Source organism: Mus caroli, unplaced genomic scaffold, assembly GCF_978045245.1.
Source record: "Mus caroli unplaced genomic scaffold, Mus_caroli_1 scaffold_6, whole genome shotgun sequence".
NCBI lineage: Eukaryota > Metazoa > Chordata > Mammalia > Rodentia > Muridae > Mus > Mus caroli.
Window position 1 is genome coordinate 121,764,621 of NW_028227261.1, and position 27,213 is coordinate 121,791,833.

Genomic DNA, 27,213 nt, shown 5'->3' on the forward strand with positions numbered 1-27,213 from the left:
GGATAGGCAGTGGGGGCAACAAGCCCACCATTCCCTCTTTCTGGGACAACCTGAGTTGAAATGGCATCTGTTCATAAGAATTCTGGCCGAGCGCTGCCCTATGGGCAAAGAAGTCATTGTAAGTGCAGAATTTGGGAGACACTTCTCGGCTACATATGCTGACTGCACCTGTAGTCAATGCGACCTGAGTGAAGCGTTGTCACAGAACAGAATCTTTACACCACCCGCGTGGTTCTGCCAACTTACCCTGTTCCCCTCGCTACAGAGCCCACGTGCTGCAACTCATGAATCACAGACCTGACCAGCGAGGCATAAACGTTTACAATACTGAGCTCCAAGTCTGTGCTAGCATGGTTTGATTAGCAGGCAGGATCAATCGGAAGCACACTCTTTCAATCCTGTCATAGTGTTCATACGCCATTAAGAATCATCAAAGATCTCAAAAAACCAAACCAAACCAAAGCAAAATAAACCATGATCAAAGATTAACTCAACAATTATTTAATAGTTTTCAGAATATAAGCTGCATAGCATTTTGGAATAAAAAATAATATAACTTTAAGTACATGCTTTAGGACTTTGTTAAACAATAAGCAATTTGTCTTTGATGACCACCATATAAGGGTGGCACACTTCACAGTGTCATCTGCAAACAGACATGGAGACAGGTGTACAGCACAATGTCTACAAACAACATTTAAACAGAACACAACACATGATTTCAAGTATTCAAACACTGCTTTCTGGCCAAGTAAAACTGCCCCCAGCCCCAAGGGAACCAAGCCTAACACTACTGTGCTGTGTGGGTGAGGGGAGGATGGAGCTGTCAAGTTCTCGTGGACGCAGCATCCGTTCGCTCCTTTCCACAGTGACGCTGGCTTAGGGTAGCTTGAAAGCAGTATGAGGAATAATTTTTCCTCTTAGTATCGGGGGAAGGATGGCTAAAGAAATAAATTACAGCGGGGGCTATGGCAGCCCGAGAATGAAATGAGGAGAATCACCTGTCCATTATTGCATAGTCTCCTGAGGCAGCCACTGGGAGGCACAAAAAGCTGCTTCAGGTTTGTGCAGCTCTGCGGCCACCTTTGCTGGCTGCTTTATGAGAACACACCATCCAAGTACCCTGCTTTTTAGCAGGGTAAGATGTGTCCAACCAAGTGGCTCTATGTAGAGCTTAAGGCAGGGACCAGAGTGCAGCCCCGTGTTCCTGGATTCATTCCTCAAGGTACTGAGCAGAGGAAAGCGAGTGGCTGAGCTCTAAGGAAGGGGCAGTGTGATCTCTACCTGGTCCTATCACGAGCCCTGGTACTACTTGTGAGCTGTCTGTGCCCAGTCAGTACAGCAGGGAGTCCAAGAGCTTGGGCTAAGCTCTTCTATGTTGTAAATACAAATGTATAGTGCAATAAAAATGTTTTTATAACTGTTGGATACAGTAAAAAAGAAAAATCAGGTCCAAGATGAAGTAGAATCAGAGCTCTGAGTTCACAAACAGGCTGTGTAAGGGAGCTCCAGTGAGACAGCCTCACTAGACTGCTCTGCTCTAGGAGTGGTCAGATGCAGTCACCAGCTCAAACCACTGCCTGAGCGCATCACTGAGGGTCTCAGGAAGCGCATTCACATCCCGAAGAATGATGTAAAATGGAAACGGAAACTCTTCCATGTAGGATCGGATTTCAGGCATCTCTCCTGGTCCTTTAAATATTGGTACTTTAATGTCCAAGATAGAATCCTGTTAACAAAAGACATTTTGAAAGAAAAAGAAAAATTAAACAGATTCCTAACTAGTTCTTGACCTTTTTAGTTGACAAGAAAAGCTGACATAAGAGAAACTTCCAAAATGTTTATGAAGAAGGCAGCTCTTTATGCCATCGAGAAGTTCAAGGAAGAGGAACAAGTAAGAAATGCTGTTTTCCTTGCATCCGTGTCTCTACTTTCTATGGAGCAATCCCCACTTGCCTTGCCAGTCAGTTAGGATCAGTGCAACCTGCAGCTATATGCTCCCTGACACCCTGAGTCGGCCAGCTGCTAGGATGTATGCTACAGGCCGACTCTATTTAAAGGATCTCAGGGTCCTCCTCACGATTCTGTGTTGGGAAGAATGGTCTTCACCTTGCAGAGTTGTGTGGAGCTTTGTGAAAGGAATGGCACTGAGCACCAGCATCCCAGGACAGGGTTGCAGCTACACTTCTGAACAAGTTCAAGGCACCCCCTATTCTGCAGAATGGTGGCTTGTGGTACCTGCTCACTCACCCGTGAATTGGGATTATCCAACACAACAAAAATGACGAAGATGTTGGCATTCTGGGCAGCCTGGACTGCTGCTAGGACTCTGTCTTTGCCTTCGAGGAAAAGGCCTCGCCCATCAGAAACTATGAGGAGCAGCTGGGCAGTCTCTGCAGAAGCCGTGCATTCCAGGGAAGGGAAAGGGAAACCCATGTTAACAATTAGATACCACCTGTGGGCATTAAAGACAGATCCCTGGAACTGACACACTTTGCACAGAAACAGGAGAGATAAGACACTCAATTGGTCAGCACAGCAGACAGAAGGTCAAGTTTAGATCAACTCCATTAAAGGCAAAGCAAGTGGGCCATAGGAGGCTCAGCACAGAAAGGCACGAGCTCTTTACTGACAACCCCAGCCCATTCCTTGACTTTCACTTTCTTTCTCTCAAAGATTTACTTATTATCTGTAAGTACACTCTAGCTGTCTTCAGACACTCCCGAAGAAGAGTCAGAGTCCATTACAGATGGTTGTGAGCCACCTTGTGGTTGCTGGGAATTGATCTCGGGTCCTCTGGAAGAGCAGTCAGTGTTCTAAACTGCTGAGCCATCTCTCCAGCCCACTTCTGGACATTTCTATCCAGGAACAATTCTATGTCCCTAATTTCCTTCCCTTTCCCTCTTCTCCATGACAGAATCAGGGCTAGATAACTGTCATACTTCAGGCCCAAAAGCACTCATAATGACATGAGCTCATTTCTGGATTATGTTCTACAATGATCGTGAACTTTATCCTTAATTCCATACACCTTATTCCTTCCTATCCAACTCTGAGCTTAATCTAGCATATAAATATGTTCTATTTTGTAACTAGTGACTATCAATTATAAGCCCTAAAAATGAGTTCAGCATGAATTTCAGAATAAATAATGAATAAAGAATTCAATGACAGAACTCCATCTTTCTGTTTTTTCCTATAGAGAGTATGTTTTAAAGGTGATGGGGGTTAGAGGGACTCAGAAGATGGCTCATTTGGTAAAATGCTTCCTATGCAGTAGGAAGACCTGACTTAGGATTGCCAGCACCCACATAAAAGTTAAGTGTGACAACACATGCCTGTAATCCCTAGTGTTGGAGAGCGGGAGACAGAAGAAACCTGGGGTTTGATGGCCAGCCTTGCTGTGAGTTCCTGGTTCAGTGAAAGACCCTTTCTTTCTCAAAAAATAAATGAACAAATAAACAGAGTAGCCAAGGAAGACTTCCAAAGCCAACCTCAGGCTTCCACAGACATGCATCTGCACACATTCGTGAACACATATACATTCACTCACAAACTAAAAACAAAAGATAGCACAGAGAAATAAAAGAAACTGCAAGAAGCTCACCTGGACTGACGTTCTGGGATAACTTCTGGGCAGCTGCAAACATTTTGGCTACAGTTTCTAGAAACTAAACAGAACCAGCACAAATGAATACAACTACTTAAGCTCCCTTTCATAATGACAAGAGATTCCTATGGCTGCCCACCTACGGTCTGTCTTCCTCCTGTGCAGCATTTTCCACTCAACACTGACATGCTTAAGGACAGACAGGACTGTCACTGGCTAGTGGCTCTATCAGTATTCTACAGAACACTCTCAAGGAAGACAAGATAATTATATGAACAGCCATGAACAAAACAGTTTCCTTCTTTCAAGTTAATAATTCTGTTGAGTAAGACAGCGAGAACTAAGAACGGAAAGGCTGTCATTCCATCTTGTTCAGAAATCTCTAGCTTTACTACCCAAAGCTTTGTCTCTAGACTTAATGAGCAACTGGGCCCAAACCCACCTGACCATTAGGATACCAGGCAGTAACTTTTTCTTTTTCTTTTCAAATGTTTCAAGCTGCTCAACTGTGCTTAAGTCAATGATCTTTGAGGAACTGAGAAAAAGGAGTCAAAGGGATGCCAAGGAAACTGTCCTAGTAACATTTAGGCTGAAGTTACTACTGTGTCTTGTTATGCTGCCTGTCCTAATTCTAGAACGCACCCAGGAGGTTCTAAAGATTAATGTCTCTTACTATCAGCTTTAGAATCAGTGCAAAACAAATCTTGACTTCATCAGGATACCTGAGCAATCTTAGTCTTCCTTTGTTGGAATGTGCAGAGCCGTAGAATATGAGTCCCTGAAGAATCATTAAACTGCTCGTGGAATGGGTGCAACAGCTTTACTGACTCGCCAAAGCTTGGAAAGAAAAATGAGACAACATGATTTCTTCAGTCATGTGATGAAAACAGTTCAAGGTTGGAACAGTATTTCCCTACTGTGATTTGAAGGCAACATTAGAGCTCGGGTGGGTGTGGTGACCCATGTCTTTAACCTAGGCACTCAGGAGGCAGAGGCAGGCAGATCTCTGAGTTGGAGGTCAGCCTGGTCTACAAAGCAAGTTCTGTGATAGCCAAGGTCACACAGAGGAACCCAGTCTGAAGAAACAACCAATCAAACAAAAACCAAAGGTAGGGGCTGGTGAGATGGCTCAGCAGGTAAGAGCACCCGACTGCTCTTCCAAAGGTCCTTAGTTCAAATCCCAGCAACCACATGGTGGCTCACAACCATCTGTAACAAGATTTGACTCCCTCTTCTGGTGTGTCTGAAGACAGCTACAGTGTACTTATATGTAATAAATAAATAAATCTTTAAAAAACAAAACAAAACAAAAAAAAAAAAACCAAAGGTAGTATGAAGGTGTGGAGAGACGGCTTCAGCAGCTAAGAGCCTCTCATCCAGAGAACACAGGCTTGGATCCTAGCACCCACTGGTGGCTCACATTATCTACAGTTCCATTTCCAGGGATCTAATGCACGCATGTGGTACACAGATACACAAAGGCAAAACATCCATACACATGAAGTAAAAACCACAACAAAACAAACAACAAAACAAAATAAAAAACCTTGTAAAAGGCAATCTTACCTGCACACTGCAATCTGACCCACTTCTAGGAGGGTTAGAGCGTTACCAATCACAGCCAATGACTCAAATGCGAGCTATAAAAACCAAAGAAGAGTTTAAGGACTCAAAACTCCCCTAAATCAGTTTGCTTCACGACTTCTCAGACTACAGCTGACGCAGGCTGGAGTCTTCTTGGGCCCTCTCCTGTGTTCAGCTGCTTGAGCCTGAGAGCAGTACATGGGTAGGGATGGTTTTCTCCACATACTATGTATGTAACAACAGTGGTACTGATATGTTCCAGAAAAGCCAAGTTTCCTTTCTTTCCACCGCAGAGCCCACATAAGATCTTTAATGTGTAACTAAAATTAAAGGAATGTGAACTAACTCTCATGTGGTAGGGTCAGACTAGAAAACTGAGTTACAATTGTATTACCAGAACTATTCCAAGTTCTGATCTGCAGTCAACTTCACAGGGAACCTTTCTTTGTCTACTGTGTGTGTGTTTCCTCCCTGCAGCGAGTGCCTTCCTTCAACTGTTGCTTCTGTCTGCAATGCTTGAGATTTCTCCTGCCTTTCAATCTTTAACTGACAGAGAAAACAAATCTATTAGGACCCTAGATAGTAACACTACGTCTTAAGAGTGCTGGGGAAGAAGGAGTTTTAAAAAACTGAAAAACTGAAAAGGGAGAGGGGCGTCTTGTATTTTTCTAAGTGTTCTGAAAAGCCCCTGATTTTTTTTGTTCCCCGAGTGGGAGGGGAAAATATGTGCTTGTGTGTGTTTTTTTGTTTTTGTGCATCACTACTCAAAGACCCCATTCAGCTTAAAAGATAAGTCCAAAGCAACTGTAAGTTATCAAGTCAGCTAGACAACCTGAAATCCCCTGAAACATAATTACTCCTATTTTGAAAACAACACTTCTGTCTACATGAAGAAAGAAAAATCTAAGTCACCATGGAATAAAGTGCAAGAAGAAAACTGCTATTCATTTACAGATGGTTACTAGTAGGCTCAACTGATGGGAGGGAACAAGGTTGCCAATTTGTGGGTCCTAAATTTCAGGGTAGTGAGTAAATGATAAAGCAGGGAACCTGAGGCGTATCTCTGGCCCCCATCTTGGTCCTTCTATAGCCCTCTCAGCAGCTAAGCTGTGAGGTAGCCAGGGCTGCACGCGGTCCTCGCCCACCTGGAGAGCACACAACCACCCCACCTCCAACTAGTGCAACACACATCCCACTTCCACACTAGTGCAACACACATCCCACCTCCACACTAGTGCAACACACATCCCACTTCCACACTAGTGCAACACACATCCCACCTCCACACTAGTGCAACACACATCCCACCTCCACACTCGTGCAACACACACCCCACCTCCACAGTAGTGCAACACACATCCCACCTCCACACTAGTGCAACACACATCCCACCTCCACACTAGTGCAACACACATCCCACCTCCACACTAGTGCAACACACATCCCACTTCCACACTAGTGCAACACACATCCCACCTCCACACTAGTGCAACACACATCCCACCTCCACACTAGAGCAACACACATCCTACTTCCACACTAGTGCAACACACATCCCACTTCCACACTCGTGCAACACACACGCGTCTCGTCTCAAGACTTGGGATGTACAACAGCTAAGGGTAGTCAACGCCCTGCCTTCTCTGGACACTGCAACAGTTCATTCTCTTCATCTGCAGCAAATCCAAAGAGATTCAAAAGTCAAAGCAGTCAATTCTAAAGTTTTACACAGAGGCAGAACGTTATGGACATGACAAATGAAAAACTGGACAAGATCTCTAATTAGCCTTTGTAAATGAGATCATTTTCTTACATTTTTTCATTCCTCTGATCAAACATCTGTCTTTAAACAAGTCTATCAGTATTATCAGGCTGTCTGTATAAAAGACAAGGGAATGAATGCAATGAAAAACAACCAACCAACCCCCCAAACCAAAAAACAAAACCACAAACTTGGTTTTAAAAACAAATCCCTCTTCATTTTTTAATACTTTCCAATTTCTGGGTCAGAATTGATTTAAACAATTCTTTTATCATCTGTATCAGTAAATCAACCCAATATAGTGCCCACATATGAGGGGCATGCTGAACTGTGAGAAAATTATGAGAAAACTTTTATTACCACTTGCATAAATGACAGCAGTTTTAGAACAAATTGGTTTAAAAAAGCATTAACCTAGGTATTTTATATTTAATTTATATCTAATTTAGTCTTCATCACTGAGGTAGGTACTGTTATAATCCTCTTTTTTTTTTTTAAAAGAAAGTGAAAGCCGTGCATGGTGGCGCACGCCTTTAATCCCAGCACTCGGGAGGCAGAGGCAGGTGGATTTCTGAGTTTGAGGCCAGCCAGGTCTACAAAGTGAGTTCCAAGACAGCCAGGGCTATACAGAGAAACCCTGTCTCGAAAAAAACAAAAACAAAAACAAAAAAACAAAAGAAAGAAAGTGAAACTGACAATAAATAAGCTGTCCAAAGTTATGGGGAGATGGAATGTGAACTGGACTCAGGGCGCATTCTAGCCTCTTCCAGGAGAACATCGCTATCTTAGGTCAGCTGCTGGCTTATGCCAATAAAATCACTGTAAAAAACCCAGCACCCCCTAGAAACCAGTTTCAGGAATGCCATGATGTGCAATGTTAAACACCCTGTCTGGATGGAGCCATCAATCCTTCCTGCCAGCTGTATTGAGCCAGCTCGAGGACCCGAGCCTGCTGCTTCTCCCCCCCTTACCTGCTTGGTGTGGTTGTCTACCATGCTTGAGGAGTCATCGATAGCCAGACAAATCTGATACTGCCGTTTACTGGGCTTGGTCCTACGAAGCCAAATCCTGTCTTTTCGAAACTGACTGGCAATGTATGGAATGATCTTCCGCATATTTAGCCGTTTCCCTGTTCGATAGTCTCCTCTGTTACAGGAACCAATGGGAGCAAAGATGAACACAGGCTCATGCCTCAGAATTTTAAGACAAAATCTCATTATTAAAAACTTAATGCCGGGCGGTGGTGGCGCACGCCTTTAATCCCAGCACTCGGGAGGCAGAGGCAGTAGGATTTCTGAGTTCGAGGCCAGCCAGGTCTACAGAGTGAGTTCCAGGACAGCCAGAGCTACAGAGAAACCCTGTCTCGAAAAAACCAAAAAAAAAAAAAAAAAAAAACTTAATAAGCCAGGGTCAGGAAAGTATTCCTGGCAAAATGATGACATGCAATGCGGACTGTAATTAGTGCCTTCTGTCAGCGGAGCACCGGCCTCAGATCTGAGTGTAATGACTAAGCTTCTCCAGAACAGCTAGGACACATCTACAGAACTACAGGTGTGCTAAATACAAAGCCCCACATGCTTCCCTCTTCTGTTCTCAACCACGGCTCCGACCAGATCCTTGTGGTTCTGATCCTAGTTGAGTAACACGCTGTAAGCACAGGAAACAGCTCCACATCTGTGGCCGTTTCCCACACAGCAGAATGTAGGCCGCCTTCATGTATGTACTTCCTCATCTCACACGCACACACACAGTCCCTACTTACAGCTACTGGGGACCGTAGCAGACACAATGGTGCCCAGAGAGCAGAGACAGCAACCCAGAGCCTCAAGCAGGAAGACTTACCTTAGTTTGGCTGCCTGTGTAGGTTCTAGTAGGAGACGAAGCTGCTCACACAGCTGTTGTGAAAGCGATGCAGTTAAGACTAGGTAATTCTGCCACATCTCCGCTGCAGCCTTCTCCTAGGACAGCAAAATAGAAATTACTATTAGAATGCTGAAGCAGAAAAGAACTTGTACAAGCCTTCTCAGCAAAGCACTTTAAAAGCTTTTCTCAGCAAGCAGCAATCCAACTAAATAAAATCCACTGCCCCCCACCCCAAAATCCCATAATATACAGTTGCAAGGGGCAGTTAACAATGGGAATTCACTCAACAGTTTGCTCCTGCCAGTTTAAGAACTGGACCTGATACTTTGCACAGTGGCATGTGAATGTGAACTGGGCAAAGCTCAAGTACCTGAGCGCGCTCATTAGTTTTCAAGAGGGAGAGCGACAGAGCACACAAATCCCCCTCAACAGCAGGGATCCACACACACAAAGGCTTCATACTGACTACAGCTGAGCACGAACACATGCATGGTAGGGAGAATGGTAATAAACACAGACTATAGGCATGCATGTACACCGTATATTTAGAGGTTAAATCAATAAAATACACTCCACATAGCCAGCAAGGACCTGAAGACCATTAAGATTCCAGAGCAGGAACTTTTGCCAGCTTCCTTACGAAGCCAGCTATACAAGTTAAAGGAACCAAGTGCGTCTGTCTGTTTTAATGAGACTCTAGATGTGGTGGCAGAATAGGCAGAATCAGTGCATACCCTGCTTAGGGAAAGTTCTCAGTATAGTCTCCACCAGCCTTTGACAAAGGTAACTGTGGCTAAGAACAGGCAAGTTATTTTGTGGAAAAGAAAAACAAACCCCAACAACTTTGACTTACTTCTTCTGCATTCCCATAGTCGTGCGCCTGCCATGTCTCCAGCTGCCGTTCCATCTCTTGTCTCAGCTCAGTGATATCTTTTAAAATGGGCTAAGGAGGAAAGGCTATGTAAGTGGTGGCCCAGGCTGGAATCACTGACTTACCAAGCAGTCCTGTTGCAGTTGTTGCCTGAACTCACAACTCAAGCAAATTTAAGGTACAGTCAGCTGATTCCATTTCTTGTTTCTGGCATCAACTGGATGAATGGAACTTTTATCACTTATAAAATATAGCCTGGTTAATAAACAAACCAAATCTCTTTTTTTGTGTGTATATGGATGCACATATAGGAGACCAGAGGACAACAGACAGCCTCAGGGGTTTCTTCTCCACTTTCTGATAAGCCCCTAGCTCCACAAAGTCCAATTACCACAGAGCAAGGCTCAGTTAACAAGGCTCCTCTGGTTGCTGGAGAGATGGTTAAGTAAGTGTATGTCTTACAAGTGTGACACAAATTCTAGCCTCAGAACCCATGCAACAAAAGCCAGGCATGCTGACACACAGGGCTGACGTAGACACAGGGATCACTGGAGCTGGCTGCTCAGCCTAAGCCTTCTTGGAAAATTCTATGACAATCAGACACCCAACTCAACAAAACAAACAAAAAAACCACACATACAAACATAGACACGCACAGACACCAAAAACCAAACAAAAAACCCCACTCAAACAAACAAACGATGACACTACCACCACCACCACCACCACCACCCGGAATGAAGCCTGAACTTGTCCTCTGGCTTCCACATGTACACTCACACAACAAACCTCACTGACCACCCTTCACCCACCCCCAAAAGTAAAAAATTATTATTAAATAACTGTCATAAGTTGTCAATTGTTCATAAGTGGTAGCCTAGGTTGGAATGCCAATGCCTAAGAGCCAATGCCATCGTAATGATGATGTTCATTGTAATGAACTAGTGTCATCGTAATGGGTAGGTCTGGGCACAATTTGTAGTTAACAAAGGATATACCATTTGCTAAAAGACTATTGGTTACAGCTGGGCGTGGTGGCGCACGCCTTTAATTCCAGCACCCGGGAGGCAGAGGCAGGCGGATTTCTGAGTTCCAGGACAGCCTGGTCTACAGAGTGAGTTCCAGGACATCCAGGGCTATACAGAGAAACCCTGTCTCCAAAAACCAAAACCAAAACCAAAACCAAAAAAAAAAAAAAGACTTATTTATCGGTTACACTAAAAGTACTCTTAAAAATTTTGGTAAGACTTGATATTGAAATTGAGCAATTTCATAAAAGTTCTAAAGTAACTTAAAACTAAAGGTTAACACAGCAAGCTAAGAGTTCAGTACTTGGAAAACTGAATCCACAAGGAATTGACGAAGCGTATGAATAGTTGAATCTCTGCTTCTTTCTGGCCTCTCATTCTCTGTCTCCTGGTGAGGTGTGGTTGTTCTTGGGTCTTGGTCTTCTTTTGTCTTAAGTGTTTGCATATCCACCTCCATCTCACTAGAGCCTATTTTCATAGGAAGACAGTTTCATTATCACGTGGTTCACCAGTGCCTGTCCTAACAAAGAGTCAACGCTCAACTCAACCAACAATTTCCACGTACGTATCTTTCTGCTCCATTCCCTCACTTTCCTTACTCTAGGCTTAGACTTTAGGTAACAAAGGAATCTCTACAATAATCAAGAACGTACTATTCTGCTTTTCCCAACATATGTTAAAGAGACAGATCTGAATTTGTCAGAAACCGTTTCCCCTCGATAACTGATCTTCAAGACTCCTTTTCTGAGATGAATAGGTGAATTATTCATGTAAGCCAGATATTAGAATAGGAAAGAGAAAAGACTAGACTTGATGACAGTCCAAGAGGACAGAAAGCATACAAGTCTGCTCACTAAGGACTCACCAGAGGTTGCAGCAGTCTCTGACTTGACTGCCTCTGGCTTCAGCTGCTCTGTGTCCTCTGCTCTCATCAGCTCCTCCTCTGTATCCATGAGGATATCTTCTATTTCTTCCTCCTCCTGATCCTGCCCGGAGGCCTTTGCAGTCTGCTGCTGTTCACTACTGGCCACATCTGCCAATAGTGCACACAGGGACAAAGCTTAATTTTTCTGCAGAGAAAGGTGATGCTGAACGGATTATTGTCTCTATCGCTTCCACCTTTCAAGATTCTACTTAAGCTGGTTTTCCACTAACCAACCATGGGGCCAGACACTTGCGGGCCTAAATACCTCCTGCTGTTCTACTTACAAACCTGCTTCTAGATCAAGATAGTATGTACCCACACATACACACACACACACACACACACACACACACACACACACACACGTTAAGAGAAACTGGCATTTATCTGGGTTTTTACTGATGTAAACAGAAAAGACAGGGTGGAGTGTGGACATGTGACTTGAAGCAGCTATTGAGAACCATGCTTGGAGTAACTTGTGAATAGAAAAACTAGATACAAAATGAGGGAGGGAGAGAAGTCTCAGCATTTTAATCTTAGACAAGTTTTATTTAAAGATCTCATTGCTCTCAGAGATTTGAGAAAATCTATAACCACGTCTCTGACAGCAATAGCTAAGAGAATACTCTTGCCAAGGCATTATCTAGTCTCGTGTGTGTTTGTGTGTGTGTTTCTCTCCCATAACAAAGGATTTCATATATAGACTGGCCACAAACCTGCTATGTAGTCAAAGATAATCTTGAGCTTCTAATCCTCTGGAGTACTGGCATCACAGACGCCATACTTAGCTTTATGTAGTGGTAGGAAACAAATCTCACGCTTTGTGCGTGCTAGGTATTCTTCTTTTTTAAAAATTATTTTATTTATATTAGTACACTGAAGCTGTCTCCAGACACACCAGAAGAGGGCATCTGATCCCATTACAGATGGTTGTGAGTCACCATGGGGTTGCTGGGAATTGAACTCAGGACCTCTGAAAGAACAGTCCGTGCTCTTAACCACTGAATCATTTCTCCAACCCTAGGCAATCATTCTTATCAACTGAATTAACAACCAGAATTCAGGATCCATTCACCATCCACATCCACCACCTTCAAGTCACTCAGTATCACAAGTTTATAGGGATCCAGAATGGGCTCTTGCCATACTGGAAGCTATGACACACCGCCTAATGTGAGGAAGGAACAAGCCCACGCTGCAGCCTAAGGGAGGATCTTGATCAAGTATGCATACACTCATCAACTTCTTCTTGTGTGTTGGAAACACACAGAGAAACAAAGCACTGTCCCCATTTCTGTTCTGTGCTCAGAGGAACATATCATCATAGCAGTGTACTTCAGAAAGAGAGGAGTGTAAGGACAAGGCAAGTGTGAGCTCTTCTTCCCCATTTGTACTATGGATGTTCACTGTTCAAGGACACTCAGCAATGTTCAATACCAAGAAACAACGTCAACACCAGGTTTGCAGCATGCAGCCAGCTGTCTATGAGGATAGAGGGCTTACCCCGAGAACCCTGAGCATTTACACTTGGCTACAGTTACCTTGCTACCAGAAACAAGTTATGTGTGCCTTATAAAAATATTGTATTGAGAGAAAAGTTAGCTAGCTAGCTATCTCTTCCCCTTCTACTGTGCCTGGCGGCACAGTCATGTGGCACAACCTCAGAGAAAAGCTTTGTGAGAAAAAGCAGTAGTATTCTTAGCACCGTACCGTAAGTCTGTGCATCATATGCATCACTGCCTTGTTTAATATGTTCGAACGTGTCTGCATCTTCCACCTGAGCCTGGGTTGGCTCCTGTTCAGTGTTTCTGTCTGTGCCCACAGTCCTCAGTCTCTTATGCACACGCTCATTGTAGTCACCTATGGAACGCTCATTGTCAGCCTGCCCAGGTCTCCTCTTAAAACTCTGCAGGAATTAAGGAGATCATTAGAGCCTTCTTTGCAAATATGAAACCTCAAAACAACCAATGCTCATTCCCAGGAACAGCCATACAACAGTGGGATTCAATACAGCTATTCAAAGAAAGGGCAATTAGACTCTGACATCATTTCTAGGATAACCCCCCCGCCCCCCAGCTCTGACTGGCCTTGAATTTGCTCTGTAGTTAAGATAGCCTTTCAACTCCTGACCCTCCTGCTTCTGCCTTCCAAATGCGGGGATAATAGGCATATGCCACTATGACTAGATCTAGGATATAGTCAACAAAGCAAAGAAACATATTTATGTAGGTGTGACACTGGTGGCATTCACTTCCTCTGGGAAAGTCTCTTTGGAGGTTTGGGAAAATAGCATGTAGGCTTTTACGGGAGTGTTTGGGTTGCGTTTTGAGAAGAGTAATTTCACAAGCATGAATATACCTATTTAAACACTGTCAAGTTTGAAAAGCAACGGAAAACCTTCTGGTTGGGGTCTTTTTTCCAAGCCTGTCATTTATCAGGCAAGGCTGGAAAGGTTGCCATTTGCTGTTGTTGTTAGTGTGTGTGCCCACACGAGCACAAATGCACACGCAGAGCTTGTGGAGGTCAGAAGAGGACTTAGGTCTCCTGGAACTGCCATAGATGTAGGGACTGGGGACCAAAGCAGGCCCTCTGCAAATGCAGTAAGTGCCTAACTACTGAGAGCCTCCCTCTCCAGCCTTTCCTTTGCTGGCTACAATCACTTCATTCCCATAGCTTTCTCTACCTGCCTTCATCCTAAGCTAATCCGAGAATGACAGAAACCTGTGTGTTTTTGTTGGTGTGCTGCTGGGAGGACAAACGTGCAATCAAGTTGGATTCATGGCCTTCTGCTTGGTTTGCATCTGCAGCTCCACTGCCATGTTCCTAAGAAATCCAAACCAGAAGAGGAGAGAGTTAAAGCCATGGCTGCTGTGTTACCCTGGTTCCAACTTCTCTCAGTGAATTAGTTCTACTAATTTCAGTGGGCTGTATACCTCTATACCCTGCTACAGAATCCAGGTGCTATCTGCCTGCTGGCACACAGCAGCACAACACTGACACACTCCTGGCTTTGTTCTGATTAGTTCCTTACCTAAAGGAACTTAAGGTCTTATTCTGGCAGACAGACAGAACAGGCCCAGTCATCAGCTAGCTGTGCACCTAGAGGTTGTCACTTGACTTTACTGAGGCTTATTTTTCCTCCAATATCAAATTGGAGGAAACAGAACAGCATCATCTATTTTGTAGAGTTACTACGGAAGACTGCTGAGTAAAGGAAACGCTCAGTACTTGATGGATGCTCAATGAATAGTGCTGGAAAGATATAAGAAACACAGTTCCTGCTGGTGAGGGAATGGGCTCAGAGCAGTGATAGAACATGTCAGTGATATCCTGTCTTCCCACAGCCTGAAGCGCTGCCATTAGAACACATTACCATTAGGTTCACAGCAGGGACCTAAAAGTCAAACACCATTAGAGGTATAGGGTTGTCAAGGAAGTCCAGATTTGACCTTTCTTTTCTTGGAAAATCTGGTGCTCCCATAGACTTCTTAGTAAGGCCATCACTCAAACAGTCTACAGCACACATTCTTACTGCTTCCTAAGAAGCACACACAAAGAGTCAAACAACAACCTCTCCAGATATGGGAGATGATCCTTACACAGTAACAAACCAAAACAAAGAACACAGAGAAATCACACTTGTTGAAGAGAACATGACTCCAGACAGACAGACCCATCACCTCTTTCCCCTGCTCCTTCTCTGGTGCAGCCCCAGCTAGTTCCACAGCCTGTGTACTCTGCACATTGTCCACTCCAGTCTGCCCACAGGAGGCATGCTCCTTTCTCTCTGTGGCCTCTGGCACTTGCTCTTCAGCATCAGGCTGCTCCCCTTCTTCCTCTTCCTCCTTCTGCATAGGACAAACAAATATGCTGTGAGGGATGAACACAAAGGTGCCTACCAGGACGAAGGTGCCCACCCCACTTATTGACAAGGGGTGTAGGGGGTCAAAGAGGGACTCTGCATGGAGCAGACTAATGGTTAGGAGAGGGTTTTCAAGTAAAACATAAAACTCTGTAGTAGTAAAGAAATATCTTACAAAAGATTCTGCTGGCATGAAGTGTTTTTCCTATTGCTTTTAATACAAGAAAAGCTCCACATCCCGTAATACCTGGGTCTGAAGATCTTGGTCAACAGGGTTGACACCACTTTCTCCACCTCCATCAGTGGTGGCTTTGTCTTCCTCCTTCTCCTCCTCCTCCTTCTCCTCCTCTTCCAGGGAATGCTCTTCTGCATGGCTGGATGTATCTCTGTCTTGATCATCAGCTCCTGTATCCATATCCATATTCTCCTTGTCTTCACTGGGGCCTTCCTCAGGCTCATGTGGACTTTCACCTTCATCCTGACCAGCCTCGGGCTCTTCAATATGGTCTGTTTCTTCCATATCTACCGTTTTTTCTTTGATCTCCAAAGGATTCTCTTCTGATCAAAACAATTTTTAAAACTATTGATTTCTTAATCTAGAAGGTGCTACATATTATTTTTTTTAAAAAAGATTTATTTATTATTATATCTAAGTGCACTGTAGCTGTCTTCAGATGCACCAGAAGAGGGCATAGATCTCATTACGGATGGTTGTGAGCCACCATGTGGTTGCTGGGATTTGAACTAAGGACCTTCGGAAGAGCAGACGGTGCTCGTAACCACTGAACCATCTCTCCAGCCCTACATAAATATTTTATTCAGGCATGCATGTGGTACAGGGACAGATGCAGCCAGATACACATGGATGCTCAGGTTCTCATGCTTGCAGAACAAGCACTTCAGTGGCTGAGTTATCTTCACTAGGCTCCAAATTTTACTTATTAGAAGAGTATCCCTATCCTTTGGACATTTCAGAAAGCTATTAGCCAGTAACATAATTGTTCTTTGGTTCATACATACTAATCTAAATGAGCCTAAACAAAATGGTATTTTAAGAAAGATTATACTCTTAGCATTTAAAAAAAATTTTTAATTAGGTATTTTCCTCATTTACATTTCCAATGCTATCCCAAAAGTCCCCCATACCCACCCCTGCCACTCCCCTACCCCCCTCCCACTTCTTGGCCCCAGCATTCCCCTGTACTGAGGCATATAAAGTTTGCACGACCAATGAGCCTCTCTTTCCACTGATGGCCGACTAGGCCATCTTCTGATACATATGCAGCTAGAGACACGAGCTCCAGGGGGTACTGGTTAGTTCATATTGTTGTTCCACCTATAGGGTTGTAGATCCCTTTAGCTCCTTGGGTATTTTCTCTAGCTTACTCTTAGCATTTTTAATCTTAATTTTATGTATGCTTGGTTGCTGAAAGTACCATTAAAGTCAGACTCCAAAATTAAGATTATCATATAAATGGTCTTAGATAATTTTTTGTAACTTATTTGTCTCAACATATATCTAAAAATTATACATAATTAAAATTAGCTTTCCTAAGTATGTAACTCAGTCAAATCATGAAGTTATCTATCTAGCATCTTCCTGTGAGGTTGATCAGCCTCAGGCTCTTCAATTAGTTTCCTATTATCCATAGAGGAATCCCTAGGGATGAAATGGGTAGCAGAGGCTCTAAGTTACTGTCACAGTATGTGTGACTTTCTTGGGATTCTTTGCTCTCATTCTTCATTATCATGACTAGCCATTATTTCTCTAGAAGAGCTGTGTGAGAGCCCTGACAGTCAAGACTAACTGGTGCGCACAATTAGCCCGCCAGGTGGGAACATGGTAATGGCTTTGGAGAAAGAGGTATACATAATTAAACATAACCAGTCCTTGGCCAGCAAACTGCAGGATGGGAAGTGACAACAGAAGAGAGGTATGCTAGCCTACGTGTTGGAGGTTTACTCAAACTGGAATGGAGCTAGCAAAGCGGTACCTTTGGCTTTGTCATGTCATTGGCCATGAAGAAATCACTACTGCCCATTGCCAATGACCTCTAGCTATGGGCATCTGGAAAGACATACCTTCTGCTTCCTCATTGTCTGTGTCCTCGCCACCACTTTTGTCCTCACTGTCAAGTTTCAAGTCATCTGGAAGGTCCAAGGCCTCAGGTTCTGGAAGTTTTTCTTGATTGCCATGATAAGGGTCTACCTCATTCTCATCATATTCCCTCTTTGGGATAACAATGAGAGAACAGGGAGAGCAAAAACGTTATAAAACCAAAGGCTATGATTTCTTTAACATTACGATCTCATTTTAGTGACTTAATAGTATTTTTCAGTCTTTCATGTTAGAACTTCAAATTTTATTTTCTGTATAGACTTTCAGGGTAATAGGCCCTTTATTACTTAATGTTAAAACCCAAAACTTATGAAAAGAAATATAAAGGACCACAGATCTTAGCTTCTAAGACATAGTGAAGCCAAACAGCACATTAGCAGAAACCAACAGTTAAGATACATTAATTAAATGTTGTGAGGCCACCCCCCAACTGTGGCTGGATGGGAACTCATCACCCTCCTGCCTCAGTATCTCGAATGCTGAGATTACAACGGTTCATTTTACCATGCCTGGCTCTGATGCACTCTTCTAGGAACTGCATGAAAGGAACTGACATATTTGTCAGAAGGAGAGACAAATGTTGTAAGACACTTAGAGGACTGTGGCCTTCGTCAGGACACCTCCTGACCTGAGGTGCATTACCTCATCAATTTGTTCATTAATTTTCTCTTGGCCCTGTTCAACATCTTCAGGTTCTGAGTCTTCCTTCTCATCTTGATGTTTTTTATTTTTGTTCAAATTTCCAGCATCCAAGCTGTCATCTTTAGCAACAAGTTCAGAATCTTCCTAAATGAATCGAGAAATAAAGAAAATTCATTCAGGAGCTAGTTTTCTAGCCCTCAGGTACAGAAGACTTCTGCTGACAGGTCCAAGTGGTACAGGGCAGACAGGGTGCTACTATTTCTCTGATGTGGCGATAACCACCTCGGACTGCCCCAAGAGCAGCAAGAACAGACATCACACTTCTGCATGTCTGTCCTTCCTTGCCAGTCTTAGCCAGAGCTGGGGATGCAGCTGCATGGGCAGAATAGGCTTGGCATGGATGTTCCCTCCTCCACAACACAGCAACTCACGGGAGCACTTAGGTCATGCTGCTGTACGCTCTTCAATATGAGGGAAGAGAGAAAGCAGATAGAAGAGAAGACAACAAAGAAAAGGAAACATAGGAGACAGCGGCCTGGAAGGAACAGCTCCTCAATCAGGGCCTGGGAACTCTGGGATCGGGGCTCTTAATTACGTCATCCACTCCTGGTCCTGTCTCTTCAGCTCTACCGTCACCGTCTTCATCTTCTTCTTCTTCTTCATCATCTCCCCAAAGCCTCTCATCGAGTTTGTCGGCTTCCTCGCCATTGAGATTGCCCATCTGCTTATCCAGGTCTGCATCCTCACTCTCAGACTTCTCATCATCCTCTTCTGAAAGGGAGCAAGCTACACTTAGTTAGGCAGACACCCACCAATCCAGGCCTGCATGTGTGAAGGCAAGACACTTCCCAGAAAGTGTCATCAGGACCCAGGCCTGTTTCTACAGAACACTGTGGGCAGATGCCAAGGGTTTCTCCCAGCTTTGCAAACTATTTGAAGGGAAAAGGACTTCCAGGTGTGAATAAGCTGGGGAGACACTAGCACCACACTTGGGCTCAGCTGCAATTCAGATCTATGAAGTGACAAGACAACTGTGCTCCTCAATCTTTTCTTTGAACATTTCCCCGTTTTTCTCAAGTACTTCACTATGCATCAGATGTAAGTTAATGCAAAATTTCTTTCCTTCATCTTTAGTCACGGGTATACTCTTATGCTTCATTGGCAAAAAATTTATACATTTCTTATACTGTAAATTAGCACTCATTTATGTAAGACCTTTGCTTAAAATAAAACACTGTATTTCAAGTTAAAAGTTTTTGTTTTGCCAGTAACTAGGGTAAGTGCTGAATTATAGCACAACATGCTGGAGTGCTATAAAAATAATGTTGTCATATGCTTATAATAAGGCATGTGAACTACTGAATTGAGTATGGTCTATGTGGGTGCCTGTATGCCACAAATTTGCTTTGTTCTTACAGTTTAGTAAGAAATATATATATATATATTTTACTTTATTACTTGTGTGTGTGTGTATATTTATGCGTGTAGGTGTGGTGAGGAAACCACAGGTGTCAGTTTTTGTTTTTCCCTTCATGAGCCAGGGTCTATTTTTTGTACTGCACAAGTCTAGTTGGCCTGGCAGCTTCTGGAGTCTGTGGCTAGGACAGCTGGGGTTCTCAATGCTCATCTGAACCCAGGTCTTCCTGCTACCATGGCAGGTACTTTACTCACAGCTTCCCCAGCTCCATGATGGTTTTGCAATTAAGGAAAAAGTCATAAAAAAAATAAGCCAATCATAAAAAAAAAAAAAAAAAAAACCCTCTACAAACAAACATAAAGCCAAGCTGTCAGTGGTCATCTTTTGGATTTCTATGCAGACCACTGAGCCACTTCATCCAACAAAATCAAGGCTGTGGCTGACTCAAAGGAGACTCACTGAACACATCAATCACTGCCCTAGAAGGGCTAGTCACGGTGGGCACACACGGTGGCCGCTCTGTGAGCAAGCAGCTTGGTACACATAACACAACAGCTCCTTACTGAGGTCCTACAAATTTCTGTACGATATTTAGTATCTAGAAAGAAGAATGAGATGACAATGTTGGACCTTGTTCAAGCTCGCCATCATGCATTTTCCCATCAAAGTCTTCTGACATCTCGATGGCGTTATCCTCGCCTTTAGTATCAGGTTTTGAGTCAAGGTCCTCCTCGTCCTTCTCTTGACCCTTTTGAAATGTATCTTCTACCTTTGGGAAAAAATGTGAGAGCACAGGTGAACACTGCTTCGTCTAGGCTTCAATTCTATAAGATGACCACATGCAGTAATTTTTGAAGGCTTGCTTCACATTTCTGGAGTAAATTTATTTTATTTATTGATTTTCTGATCAGAAAATATAGAATTTTATTTGACTTTTTTCATGAGAATTGTAAAAACACTACCACCATCATAAAACAACCAACCAACCAAAACTTCAAATTAGCATTTCAGAGATATATGTGTAAAGAATATGGAATTCGCTGGGCGGTGGTGGCGCACACCTTTAATCTCAGCACTTGGGAGGCAGAGGCAGGGGGATTTCTGAGTTTGAAGCCAGCCTGGCCTACAAAGTGAGTTTTAGGACAGCCAGGGCTATACAGAGAAACACTGTCTCGAAAAAAACAAAAAAGGAAAAAAAAAAACAAACAAAAAAAAAAAACAAAAAAGGAATTCTTGCCAGGAGTGATGATGTACGCCTTTAATCACAGCACTTTCCAAGACAGAGTTAACGAGGGAACTGTACTGAGTTTTAAGCTAGCCTGGTCTATACAGCAAGAATTCCAGACTAGCCAAGGCTACAATAAAGAAACTTTGTTGCAAAAAGAAAAAGAAAAACAAACAAATAAACAAACATACATCCCCCACATAGCAGTCTTACTATCTGAATCTTTTCCCCTTGTTTCTTGTCACTTTGATTGTTAGAACAACAGTGCACATGGGGAGAGAGAAGGCCTAACAGGTAAAGAGAACCGGCTGCTTCCTTGAGAGCCTGGGTTTGACAGCCAGTCCTAAAATGACAGCTTACAACTGAGGGCACTGTGCACAGACATACGAGACAAAACGTCCATATATATGAAGAAAAAAAATCTTTAAAAATATCTACATAAGCCAAAATTTAGTGAATCTTAGTAATATTTTATCTACTTTATGTTTGTAATGGACTGTACTTTTCTATTTTCCCATAATTTTAAAACTTAAATTATTTTAATTTAGAGAAATACTCTATGACTGTGTATTTTAGAGAAATATAGAAAATTTGAAATAACAATAAAAAGTATAAAATTATCACATAAATACCAGCATCATTTTAAAAAACTTCTTTCTAGTTTTCCCTTCCAAGAAAAATAAACTTCGATTGGTATTAACTTTTTGTTTGTAGACAAACAAACAAACCAACAAACCACAACTTGTCCCCTGACTTATTATATGTGTATGCCTTATCCCATTCCTGCACAAAATAATGTAATTTAAACTTAAACAAAACAAAATCAAACCAATTATCATAGGCTCCAAAATACTCTTCAGAAATCATCAGCAAGTCCCCATTTAAAACCAAACTGGAAAGGTCAACCCTTCCAAGACTATTATCGTAACAAATGGCTGAGCTGCAAAGGTCCTGTGGAGTTAGGTTTTAATCTAAAGACCTATACAGATCAGTATGATGCTGTTGGCCTACTAACAAGTTTGATAAACACTCAAGAGTCAGCTTACATAAGCTGTGCGAACATACCTGTTCTTCATTTTCTATACGGTCACTCACATCCTTCATGCCCTCGCCATCTCCGATCCCACCTCCCTCGTAGTCATGGAACTGCGTTGCTCCTTCTCCTGCGGAATCTTCCATCAATTCTTTAGGTAAACAAAACCCCTGGGGGGAAAGAGTTAGCAAATGTTATAATCTGGCTGGAAATGCAGCAGATTTTTGACGTGCTTTTCCCTCTCAGAGCTGGCAGGGATCATGCAGTTTCACAGTTTTGAGATTTTAAGTAGGACTCTAACTTTGTAGACATCTCTGGCACACAGTTATGCTACGTTGCCAAGACAAAAACCAGAATGAAATATAGCATCAGGATAGGTAGAATGGTTACTCAGGAGAGGGCTGAGCACATCTATGAACAGAGACAGGCTCAGTCACAGTCACAAGTAACAAAACTGATTCCTCTGCAAAGAAGCTTGAAAACAAGCACTGAAAGTAATGGCTCTTAATAAGAAATTGTATTAACAGAAAACATGCTATCTGTCAGGCCAAGGATAAAAATGTACTAAAAACTGAAGCTACTAATTATCAGAGGAGAGGCCCAAGAACAATAACACCGTGACTGTGCGACAATGAAGCTGCTTCCTAGAAACTCAGTGCTTAAAAAAATATTTCTTTGCTTATTTTATGGATATGAATTCACTGTAGCTGTCTTTATTCACATCAGAATTGGGCATCGGAACCCATTACAGATGGTTGTGAGCTACACCATGGGGTTGCTGAGAAGTGAACTCTGGAAGACCTCTGGAAAAGTAGCCAGTGCTCTTAACAGCTGATCTATTTCTCCAGCACCTAAACTCAGTGCTTTAATTAAAATCTAAACCTACACTGAAGTCCTGTGTCACATCCACACCAAAGGTCAGCACCATTTAGAAAGGCTGGATGATTTAGACACTCAGCACTCACTTTCAAGGTGGGTACATTTTTAGAAAGCTAGCTGGAAATGCTGAAGTATTTTCCTACTTAAGTACAATATCACTATTTTCTAACATTCATTTCTCTCTCTCTCTCTCTCTCTCTCTCTCTGTATGTATGTATGTATGTATGAAGGTAGTTGTGTATATGTCATGATGCATGAGTGGGGAAACGTGAGTTGGTTTCCCTCTTCAAGCACATGGGTTTCAAGACTTAAAATTAGGCTGTCAGGCTTGGTAGCAACTCCTTTCACCTGTCAGACTTATTATTTTAAGAGGTATTCAGCTATAAGCAGATGAATGTGTCCACACAGGAGTGAGATTCCCTTTGCAGAGCACACCACTACAGTAGCTCTCATGTGGACAGCCACCATGCTGCCACGCCACTATGGAGCTCAGGCCAAGGCCTGTTAGCAGACACAGAGACGGCACCTCTACTACCACTGTACCTTATGTTTTCGTTATCCTTTGCAGTTTTCTTCAAGAAGTATCAAGAAAGAAGATGGGCAAACCTGAAGACCAAAGCCATCACCCAATAGACACACACACTTATCTACTGGATCTGAGGCCTCGGGATAGCTTCCCACTTTCTAAGTTCAGGACTTTAGAGACTAAAAATTTTAACTGTTTACAAGTCCAGACTCCTATTCTGTTTTCTACATCATTTATATTGTACTTAGTTGAAAAAGATCTCAGAATACTAAGGAAGAAATCAAAGAAAACCTTTTAAAGTCATGTGATGGTGTTGCTTGTAAAAATATCAGAAATAGAGTCTGGGACTCAAGTTGGGACAGTGTCCAACTTGAGTCCAAGATCTGTACTTTCTACACTGCACCATGTTGGTTCACCAACTCTGAAGCAAAGGCGGGTCCACAATCTACAGGTATGCTGCTTTTCACAGTAGTATATGTACTTCAATGAAAGAGCAACTTTTTCCTCTTTAGCACCAACAGCCCTTTTATCATTTAATCATAATCTTGAGAGTTCAAGAAGACAGGAAGAAAGGCTAATTAATTTAAGAGAAGGCAGCAGCCTTTAGATTGTCCCTTTGGTCAAGATGGGATTTGCTAGCTTTAAGATCTTACTGGAAACCTGTTTGGCAATCAAGTTCTAGAACAAGCCCTAAGCCCACAAGGGGACAGACCACCTCCTGCTATTTCTGAGTCTATCATAAAAGCCCAGCAAGCCCCGGAAGAAGTGAAATGTCTGTGTGCTGCTCCATGGCTCTCCACACTGGCAGTCCTTACCTTCTGGGCGAGCTCTGTAAAGGTCTGGGCAAGCACAGAGAGCAGCTTTGCGGAGCTCCGGTGAGTTGCCAGCGATACAGTCAGGAAGAAGAGGATAAGGTCCGAGAAGCCACACAGGATGGGTATCAGGCGCACTAGCAAGCCACAGGACTGGCTGAAGACCTGAGACAAACAAATGCCAATCACTGTGCTTAAGAGGCACTCCCTTTGGAGAGACGAGATGCTTTAGAACTAGATCCACTACCACTACCGCTACCGCCGCCGCCACCGCCACAACCACCAGCTTATCAATGACTAAAGCAAATTCAGTGAGCTAGCAGGCACTGGGTCTGCTAGGGGGTCACCTCTCCTCATTTGGAGTGAGGTGACGGACACTCTGCCAAGAACCTCTGTTTACCTTGTGCTTGGTTGTGTTGCCATCCTCACTGCAGGACTTGAGCCTCTCCAACAGCTCGGAGACAGAAGAAATGATTTTCTGGACGTGTAAAGTGCTCACACTGGCCCAGAAGTCGTCCTCTAAGAGTTTTGTTAGATGTCCTGGCTGCAGGCTCTTAAAACTTGCCTCTTCTTCTTTTCCCCCTAAACACACAAGCAGCAAAACTAACTTCTTCAGATCTCTCCTCATGCAGCCTATATCTAACATCTGTCTTTAGTTAGCCAGAGCCTAACTTAGTTATAAAAGTTAGAACAACCGAGGTTATTTCTGCACAACTTTCAGACATACCATCTTCTTCTTGCAGTCTCTTGTCAACAGCACTGTCTTCTGCTTTCTTATTGTTTCTTTCTGCCAAGTTCTGGATGGTGCAGAGAATGGCCCGGATGGCAGTTTCTACTTGCTCTGAAAAGTCTTCAACAAAGCTTTCTTCCACCATCTGGTTTCCTAGTAAACAACATGGTACATAGCCAAGCCCAGCGCTCACTCCCTGTAATGTCTCTTGAATCATGAGTAATACTCATGTGTTACAAATGGCTGTTTAAGGAAAGTGTTCTATTATTTGCTATCCACTATGTCAATCTGTGCTGGATCCAAGGACAAAACCAGCAGCTTCCTTGCCTACATAAGCCTTATCATTTTATATCACTGTTACCAAAAAAAAAAAAAGTTTTGTTTTTTGAAAAAAAAAAAAAAAAAAGTAACAATAGTTATGATAGAGTGTACAAACACCCGGTTTATTTCACATATTGGCCATAGGCATTTGAACTCAAGGAAAACTGCAATGGACAAGTGAGCCTCCGCTCCTCCAAGGAAGGCACAAACTTCCAACAGGACAGATCTGCACTTGATATCCCATCACCTTAATTCTAAGTTCTCACCCTCTTGCTTGTGTGCAACGAACAGACGTGCTTTCCAGGCAGTGAAGTCATCGATGGCTTTACTGACTTCTCCTCTTAGATAGTCCAAGCTTTCAACTAAGGCCATTCGTGAATCTGTTTGTTCAACCTCTATCCCTGGAAGAATGAACAAGGACGCTAGGCCTTGCAAATGAGCTGACACTTGGGACAGGCAATTCAGCCCAGAAGAGCAAACTTCAAAATCTTCCCTGCAACAGAAATATCACAATGTTGAAAGCCACACTTGTTCCCCTCTCCCTCTAAGAGCAGCACACATGCTATATCTCAAAGTTTACAGTTAGATGTATGTCAAAGCACCATATGGGTTTGCTGAGTGACAGGATCAAGCACTATTCTTTTCATGATTCTAGCATAAGATGGTAGTCTGTGCAAGCAAGAAATGGTCAAGACAGACACACTTACCATGTATGAAAGAGGGTCTCACAAGACTGCTGCCTAATTTTGTCAACACCAGCCTTCATAGTTTTAATAGTTTTCAGCATCTCTGTCAATCCTGCAGTTGATTGTTGCCAAAGCTGATCTTGTCTCCTCATCCGGCAAGCAGAAGGCAGCTGACTTGTAGGTACTGGGGATGGATAGCTCAGATCAGAGGAAAGTAAGCCTGGCATTAGTCCAGCTGTTGGCTCTTTAAAATCAATGCTTTCCACATGCGAGGCAGAAGGGTGTTCCTCAACTTGGGCATCTCTGTGGCCTACAGTTGGCTCTGCACTGGGACAGCACTGGAAGAGCCAGGAGAACTGTTCCAGGAGGATCTGGCTCTGCATGGCCAGGTGCTGTAGTCGCTCTGTCCACTGCTGCACACTGTCCTGAGGCGGGAAGGCCACGGGATACACAGGGGGCCCAGTCAGCCTGCTGTGAATTTCTTGTACACAGCTGAGGAGGTTCCTGTGCAGGAAAGACAATGGCATCTTCACTCATGCACCAGAGTGTTTGAACAAGTTCAGTTTTTCATGAAACTAAGAAGTGTGCCAAGGTTAAGAACATGAGCACGCATGCACACACCCACCCACCCACGCAGGCCAGAGTTCCCTTTGCAGAGGTTAAGAAAACAGGTAGAAAAAACTCTGTATTAAAATGCCTTGCTTGTTAAACTAAACACATTCTTCAGTCTTTCCGAAATGGTCTCAAAACTTATGCCATTATCAGCAGAAGCCTGGAGCCCTCTGCCAGACAGCGAGCAGTCATGGCACTGGGGTGACCTCAACTCTTACTACCTTGCAAATGTACTGCTCTGCTAAATGAACCCCAATGAGCTGAGCAGAGATAGAAGCCAAACTGAATACAAGCCAAGAATCTACTCAACAGATGCTAACAAACTCTCCCCCATCTCTTAATTATCTCTCTCTACTGAGGAGCAAACTGCTCTTGGGAAATCTAAAAGTCTGACAGAAGACGACTCAACTCAAAGTTCAGGGAGCGCCCCTAACCACACAGCCCTGACTATACCAGTCTATGACAGTAAAGTTCTTGTTTCAGGCTCACTTTACACAACTCTTTTTACTGTTTTGGCTTAGCCCTGAACTCAGTCCACAGACTATTTTTGCCAGTAATGCCAATGGCCTGCCAACAAAAGGAAGCAGTGGGGCCAAGAGAAACTCTAGCTGCCTTTTTGGGCTCAAATTCACTAATGGAGTGGAAGGTATCCCTCTCAGCATGCCAAGCAACTCTGAGCTGGTCTGCACAGATCTCCCTAATTGCT

The 27,213-nt window shown here is 43.3% G+C and overlaps 1 protein-coding gene across 2 annotated transcripts in view; it reads right to left on the bottom strand.

The window, feature by feature from the left end:
• Window positions 1-485: 485 nt before the first annotated feature.
• The window catches only part of Mdn1 (midasin AAA ATPase 1), a 121,100-nt gene continuing 94,372 nt past the window's right edge, over window positions 486-27,213 (bottom strand). For both annotated transcript variants that reach the window (XM_029476052.2, XM_029476051.2), the window contains exons 79-102: window positions 25,917-26,399; window positions 25,476-25,702; window positions 24,886-25,041; window positions 24,559-24,740; window positions 24,162-24,323; window positions 21,974-22,111; window positions 20,314-20,452; window positions 18,862-19,037; window positions 18,267-18,410; window positions 17,588-17,735; window positions 15,753-16,063; window positions 15,324-15,491; window positions 14,365-14,466; window positions 13,354-13,549; window positions 11,584-11,751; window positions 11,023-11,186; window positions 9,673-9,762; window positions 8,799-8,914; window positions 7,928-8,102; window positions 5,177-5,250; window positions 4,333-4,447; window positions 3,608-3,671; window positions 2,251-2,393; window positions 486-1,729 (exon numbers count right to left, since the gene is read on the bottom strand). In XM_029476052.2, coding sequence (XP_029331912.1) covers window positions 1,541-1,729; window positions 2,251-2,393; window positions 3,608-3,671; window positions 4,333-4,447; window positions 5,177-5,250; window positions 7,928-8,102; window positions 8,799-8,914; window positions 9,673-9,762; window positions 11,023-11,186; window positions 11,584-11,751; window positions 13,354-13,549; window positions 14,365-14,466; window positions 15,324-15,491; window positions 15,753-16,063; window positions 17,588-17,735; window positions 18,267-18,410; window positions 18,862-19,037; window positions 20,314-20,452; window positions 21,974-22,111; window positions 24,162-24,323; window positions 24,559-24,740; window positions 24,886-25,041; window positions 25,476-25,702; window positions 25,917-26,399 — 4,030 coding nt within the window. In that variant the 3' untranslated portion in view covers window positions 486-1,540. The remainder of the gene's footprint in view (window positions 1,730-2,250; window positions 2,394-3,607; window positions 3,672-4,332; window positions 4,448-5,176; window positions 5,251-7,927; window positions 8,103-8,798; window positions 8,915-9,672; window positions 9,763-11,022; window positions 11,187-11,583; window positions 11,752-13,353; window positions 13,550-14,364; window positions 14,467-15,323; window positions 15,492-15,752; window positions 16,064-17,587; window positions 17,736-18,266; window positions 18,411-18,861; window positions 19,038-20,313; window positions 20,453-21,973; window positions 22,112-24,161; window positions 24,324-24,558; window positions 24,741-24,885; window positions 25,042-25,475; window positions 25,703-25,916; window positions 26,400-27,213) is intronic.